The sequence below is a fragment of the Lycium barbarum genome, chromosome 9 (genome assembly GCF_019175385.1).
Source record: "Lycium barbarum isolate Lr01 chromosome 9, ASM1917538v2, whole genome shotgun sequence".
Classification (NCBI taxonomy): domain Eukaryota; kingdom Viridiplantae; phylum Streptophyta; class Magnoliopsida; order Solanales; family Solanaceae; genus Lycium; species Lycium barbarum.
Genome location: NC_083345.1, coordinates 25178852 through 25185794, shown reverse-complemented (window position 1 = coordinate 25185794; position 6943 = coordinate 25178852). Strand labels below are relative to the sequence as shown.

Here is a 6943-nt window from a genome sequence, read left to right as displayed (position 1 = left end):
ACAGAGGGGTACATTTGGACTCAAAGTATAATGGAAAATGTATATTTGGACTCAAAGTATAACGAAGGGTATATTTAACCATTTTCTGATAGTACAGGGGTATATTTGACCCTTTTCCGTAATTTTAATTAAATACTCCCTCACACACCATGTCATACTTATGCATCACCCATTGTAAAAAATTTCATCAGTTGTGAGAAGTATAAATAAGCTACTTGAGTAATGGCGGGGGCTCTTTTAAGTTGGGGTGTCAGTGGGTTTTTAAAAATCGACTTAACCAAACTGTACCAAACCAGCTTTAGGTTTCTTTTAATAGAATCGACAGTTTTATTAGAAATTTATAACCGTACCGAATAATTAGGTAGGTTTTTAATTTTATAAAAATTAACCGAAAAAATATTGAACTGTACCGAATAATATATGTGTAAAATATATTTTATAAATTAAATTTAAAAATATTGAAATTTTTTGCTTTAGACTCGGGGTGATGGAAATGACTACAAGTTGGTGACATACTAAACACTCATAATCCTATCACTCTGGAACCTAATATACTACTCCTATCAAAACTAAAGTAGACCTATTATACTAATTCTATCAAACCTAATTAGTTCTAGCATCTCGAGTAGTAACTAGTAGCTATAAGGTATTCCAATGATATTGAGTAGGAAGCTACGAGTTATTAGAAATTTCTCTTATTGGTATACTTAATCTTAGTAAATTCAGTTCTAGAGACACATCTTAATTGATTACTTCCTGCTTGTGTGATCTAAATTATATTTTTCTTTTTGCTTAACATTGTTTTACAAATCGTAAAATAGCGGTATGAATCTCTATTCTAGTTGTCTTTCATGTATTCTTGATTCATCCCCTTTAAACAGTAAAAATGTGTAGAGAGTTTTTGTTAAAATCCTACACAAGTATACATGGTAGCGTGTTCAAACTTTTACTAGTGACTTATATTTTTTTAAGAAAAAATCCGAAAATTAACCAAACTGTACCGTTACCAAAGGGAAATCGAGATGATGGGACGGTTTCGAAAAGTCTAATTTTGATTATACAATATAATAACCGAAAAAATGATACGGTATAAATTTTATAAAATAACCGCCTGAACGGTACCATTGACACCCCTACTTTTAAGACCAAAATAAAATGAAGGATATACGGTGTATATAATTCTCCTCTTTTCTATAGTTAAGGGACAAAATTGACCCTCCCCCATTGTCCGGTTGCCGTATATATCTTCCTAATATTTCGATTTAGGCACTTGTTTTTTTTTTTTTTTTTTTACTAGCCTTTTCCAATTCGGTTGGAATATACTTATATATACGAAAATCATTTAACAGATCCCGAATAGGAAACCAATAAGAAGCCTAAAATTTAGGAGGAATATACCAGTGAAGATCCCCAGGTGGTTAATTAGCAGAATCCTAGTTGTATATAAAGATATATACTCATCACCCTTATACCTCTCTTCATCCCATCTAAAACCCTTTCTGTATTAATTTGCTTAATTAAACATAGTCTCTGTCGTTTCTCTTTCTTGCTTTATTTGCACCAATAGCAGGTCTGTTTTTTCTATTCTTTTAATTTGTCCATTTTTCCACCTCTATTAATATGTATATGCATGAGTGCACCGTGTGATATTAGATGTATATTGTAGTAGTTTATACATGTATGTTTGTAAGCATTATATATAGTCTTTTTGAGTTTGTGTACATTAAGATTCTTTGTTTTTCTCACACGCAATTAGAGAAAGAAGAATGGCGACATATTTCAACTGCCAAGGCTATTAACGTGATGTGATTCTTGAAATATCAAGAATTCAACATTTTCAAGTTGATTAGCATGCCGTGATTTATTAAATAACAAGATTTTACTATTTTTTTTATTGTGTTGGAGCTTATTCAAAATGTCATCTAGGATACATGAACTGTTTTTTAAATTTGTTTGGACATCTAAGATTTTAACTTCTATAGTTTGGTGGCCAGATGGCTGGAAGTCTTTTTATAATTTGGAATATACACCTATCCTTCAATGATATAATCCAGCCCTACTTAATGGGACATATTAGTACATTTTCTGCCAGATCATGTTGAATTTCTTGTCAGTATTCTTGCTTTTTTTTTTTTTTTTTTTTTTTTTTAATGTTTGGGTTAGAATAATTGTTTGCTGTTTTGAATGTTGTGTATGCTACTCTTTTGGCAGAAAGATGTCTAAAAGTTCCAACGGGGTCTGAATATTGTTGTTTTGATATGCAGATAGATCATTGTAGAAGAGGAGAGCCAAGAAAAACAAGAAGTAGAAATGGCAGGCGATATGAAGGTTTTGAATGCGCTTGATTCGGCCAAAACACAATGGTATCACTTCACAGCAATCATAATAGCTGGCATGGGATTTTTCACCGATGCCTATGATCTGTTCTGCATCTCTCTAGTCACTAAGTTGCTTGGCCGTATTTATTACCATGTGGATGGCTCTCCAAAGCCTGGTTCACTACCTCCCAATGTCTCCGCTGCTGTCAACGGTGTCGCCTTCTGTGGTACCCTTGCAGGACAACTCTTCTTTGGCTGGCTTGGTGACAAAATGGGCAGGAAGAAAGTATATGGCATGACCCTCATGCTCATGTGTTTGTGTTCCATTGCTTCTGGCCTTTCTTTCAGTAGGGAACCTAAGACTGTATTGGCCACCCTCTGCTTCTTTCGCTTCTGGCTTGGTTTTGGAATTGGTGGTGATTACCCGCTTTCTGCTACTATCATGTCTGAATATGCCAACAAAAAGACTAGGGGTGCCTTCATTGCTGCTGTTTTCGCCATGCAAGGATTTGGGATTCTAGCAGGTGGTATCTTTGCCATCATTATCTCTGCTGCATTTCAGGCTAGTTTCAAGGCGCCAGCATATGAAGTGGATGCGCTTGGTTCAACGGTTCCTCAAGCAGATTACGTGTGGAGGATCATATTGATGGTTGGGGCGCTTCCTGCTCTTCTCACTTACTACTGGAGGATGAAGATGCCTGAAACTGCTCGTTACACTGCTCTCGTTGCCAAGAATATTCAGCAGGCCACAGCAGATATGGAAAAGGTTATGCACGTTGACATTGGGACAGAGAAAAAGCAGCCTGCAATTTCTTCTACCACTGTTATAAAGTCCAGCAATGAATTTGGCTTGTTCACGAAACAATTTGTTAGTCGACATGGACTTCACTTGCTTGGCACAACCAGCACATGGTTTCTTCTTGACATTGCATACTACAGCCAAAATTTGTTCCAAAAGGACATCTTCAGTGCAATTGGATGGATTCCTGCTGCCAAGACTATGAATGCAATTGAAGAGGTTTACAAAATTGCAAGGGCGCAAACTCTTATCGCTCTCTGCAGTACTGTGCCTGGCTACTGGTTCACGGTGTTCCTCATTGACAGGATTGGCAGGTTTACTATTCAATTGCTTGGTTTCTCAATGATGACAATATTCATGTTTGCTCTAGCCATTCCTTACGACCACTGGACTCACCCTGGCAACCATATCGGGTTCGTGGTCCTGTATTCACTGACCTTCTTCTTTGCCAACTTTGGACCCAACGCCACCACATTTGTGGTGCCAGCTGAAATTTTCCCTGCTAGATTGCGCTCGACTTGCCATGGAATATCAGCTGCATCTGGGAAGTTAGGGGCAATGGTGGGTGCATTTGGGTTCCTGTATTTGGCTCAGCCACAAGACAAGACCAAGGCTGACGCAGGGTATCCTGCTGGAATTGGGGTCAGGAATTCACTGATTGTCCTTGGCGTAGTCAACCTTCTGGGAACATTTTTCACATTTTTGGTTCCAGAATCTAACGGAAAGTCTCTGGAAGAGATGTCAAGGGAAAATGATGACTCAACTGAGGCAGAAGCAGAAGAGGAGAATCATTCATCCGATAACAGGACAGTTCCTGTGTAAAATTAGTGACTCGTTTCATTTCTTTTCTTTTCATCCTTTATATGTTCTGCAAAGGTTCCAGCAAGGATGATAAGGGCTTTGATCTTTCGAGTACTACTATAGTTTCTTTAGATTGCAGCAACTAGAGTTCCATCTGTTATATGTGTACTATGTTTTGTGTCATATGTACTCCATAATTGGAGTATATTGGATGCAGTATAGAAGTTTCTAATATTACTATAAGACTCCATCTCCATCATTGTAGGATTTGATAAACAAATTTTGAAAAAATATGATTCAGAGCTAAAGATTGAAGAACTTGGTGCAGGCACAAGTATATTTTGATTGATAGTAAGTGTTACCTAATGGAGACCAAACCAAGCTACAGTCTAAACCACGTCAAAGTGCTAGTCACAGTACGATTATGTTTTTACCATTAAGTCAACTTTGATGTTTCTCTCAAAAGTCTCTTTTAAAAATGGATGCTAATTAAGTTGCTAAAACTTCATGAATGATCATATCAAGGAAAAGCAAGCTTACAGATTAAAGTATAAAAAAAAAAACTCATCTCTTTTTAACTTTTCTTGATTGCTCCCTACTCTATAATGTATTGAAGAGCCATTATATTAAAAAACTAGCTTAAATAATTTCGCCCTTCTCAAAATCGTAGGTTCTCATCATGTACAGTGACGAAGCTAGGCTTTTCGTTAAGGATGACTTTAAATAAGTAAATAATATTTTTTTCAGTGAATGGATGCACCAAATTTTTTTAAAAACACTACGTATTGTTTAAGCTAAATCATTATATATTTCTTCATTTGAATCTTCAAACTGAATTATAAGGTATCATAATTAGAGGAATAATCGAACAATGCAAATCGTAATCCACACAAAAGAAAAAGAAAAAGGCACTCATTGACGTCCAAGTCTTACTTGAAAAAAAGCCATACAATAGTTGGCCAACTCTTTCACAATTGTGAATGGATGCACCAAATTTTTTTGAAAACACTACTTATTGTTTAGCTAAATAATTATATATTTCTTCATTTGAATCTTCAAACTGAATTATAACGTATCTTAATTAGAGGAATAATCGAACAATGCAAATCATAATCCACACAAAAGAAAAAGAAAAAGGCACTCACTGATGTCCAAGTCTTACTTGAAAAAAAGCCATACAATTAGCCAACTCTTTCACAATTGCAACCAGCGTGCACATCGCAAGGGCGGTACCAAGCTGGTGATTCATGAGGGACGAATACATAGTCACACAGGAAGGAAAAAATTGGGTGTCAACAAGGACGAGCGTTTGTTTAGGTGGGGGAAGACATAAGAACCCAACCCCTTTATTTTTGGTTAAATCACTCAATTTTATGTTTGAGAACTTTATAGACAAGTTATATTGACCATTTAGGACTTGTTTGGATAGTTTTGGTTGTGGCCCACTGGGTTCAAATGGGGTTAGGGCAGCAAAAACCAGATCTGGACTATGAAGGATTTTAACAGTTACATACATGAGTTTAGGTCAGGTACTAGTCAAAAATGAAGTGCATTGAATGTATGATGCTAATATAAGTGCATTTTGATTACTGGTTCCTTTCTGTCCTGGCACCCTGGCAAAGGGAAAATAACAAATTTTGTACCTTAATCATTACCAAGTAAATTTTAGTAGAGAAATATGCACAAAGATATACTAGGCTTACTCAAGAAATTCCAATAACTCCGCCTGTGTGAGCTTGCTCACATTGCCGGTCCCAAACCCGGATAAAGGAGGAGGGTTGCCGAGGGTCAATCGGAAACAGCCTCCCTACCCAGGTAGGGGTAAGGCTGCGTACATCTTACCCTCCCCAGACCCCACTATTGTGGGATTACACTGGGTAGTGACCAGGACCAGGACTCAAGAAATTCCAATAAGAATGATATAACATTTTTTTTTTTTTAACTAGACTGGCTCAAAACACACCAAATAAGAACAGATCCTCAGAAGCATGGGGAGATTTAACTTATATTCAAGTGAATATACCCTAGAGTTGTATTAACAGAACTAAGAAATACCTATTCCGAAATGAGACGGTCAAAATCTATAAACTTAGAGTTCGATCCACTGCTCTCATTAGAGCCATGTATATAGAGTTGTACAATTCCAAGAAGTATACATTTATACAAAATTTGCATTCAGTGCTACAGAATAGTTGTGGATATGGTGAACATAAAAGTTATTGTGGAGAAAAGGGAAATAGTAAAACTGTTACTGGAATCTGAAATACTAAATTACCACAAGGGAAAAAAAAAATTCTTACACTAACCAAGTGCTTTGTTACTGGGTTCTTATCTCTTGTAAATATTCAAACAACTATTTCTAATGGATTTATCCACTATGACCCCTGGTTTATCTCTGACGTATTACATGTAGAGCTTAGATTTTAAGAGTATTTCTCTTTTATTTTATGCAATGTCTTGTTCTGATTAGTACTCTAAGGACCGTTTGGCCATGAGAATTTTTCATTTTTTTCCCAAAATTTTTTTCACTTTATTTGGAAATTGGCATTTGGCCATGAAAATTCAAAATACAACTTCAAGTGGTATTTAAATTTTGAAAAACATATAAAATCTTGTTTTCACTTTCACTACATTCAAACAACCAAATATTCTTTGCAAAAACTATAACCAAAACCCAACTCCATCTTCAAAATTCCCAAAAAGTGCAAGAGATTTTGTTTTCATGGCCAAATGCCTACTAACTGTAAGACCCAAAATGGTGATTTTCAAGGTATATGAAGTTTAAATTTTATATTTTTGTGAAGTAGGGAAACATAGGGAAAAAGAAACAAACAAAATATTGCAATGTTGAGATTTAGATTTGAACCCAAAACCTTAATCTGGCGTCTTAGACCAACTCGGCCATCTCAACACTTGTTGCAGCGTTAATATGTATCTTATATTATAGAAATTTAAAAATAAAAAAAATTGCCCTCTGTTTTGCATTAAATCCAAAAAAATCAACAGTTTTATGGTTGGAAGATCA

The 6943-nt window shown here is 35.8% G+C and overlaps 1 protein-coding gene across 2 annotated transcripts; it reads left to right on the top strand.

Moving 5' to 3' along the window:
* Window positions 1–1024: 1024 nt before the first annotated feature.
* On the top strand, window positions 1025–4161 carry LOC132610908 (probable inorganic phosphate transporter 1-7). 2 transcript variants are annotated; one of them, XM_060325319.1, is made up of 2 exons: window positions 1025–1414; window positions 2265–4161. In XM_060325319.1, the coding sequence occupies exon 2, from the start codon at window positions 2311–2313 to the stop codon at window positions 3937–3939; it is 1629 nt and encodes a 542-aa protein (XP_060181302.1). In that variant the 5' UTR covers window positions 1025–1414; window positions 2265–2310; the 3' UTR covers window positions 3940–4161. The 2 variants fall into 2 exon arrangements, with proteins under 2 accessions (XP_060181302.1, XP_060181301.1); XM_060325318.1 differs by having other exon boundaries at window positions 1025–1570.
* The last annotated feature ends 2782 nt before the right edge of the window (window positions 4162–6943 follow it).

What these genes read in the sequence shown, in the direction of transcription:
- LOC132610908 (XM_060325319.1), top strand. Translation starts at nt 2,311, where the DNA reads ATGGCAGGCGATATGAAGGTTTTGAATGCGCTTGATTCGGCCAAAACA.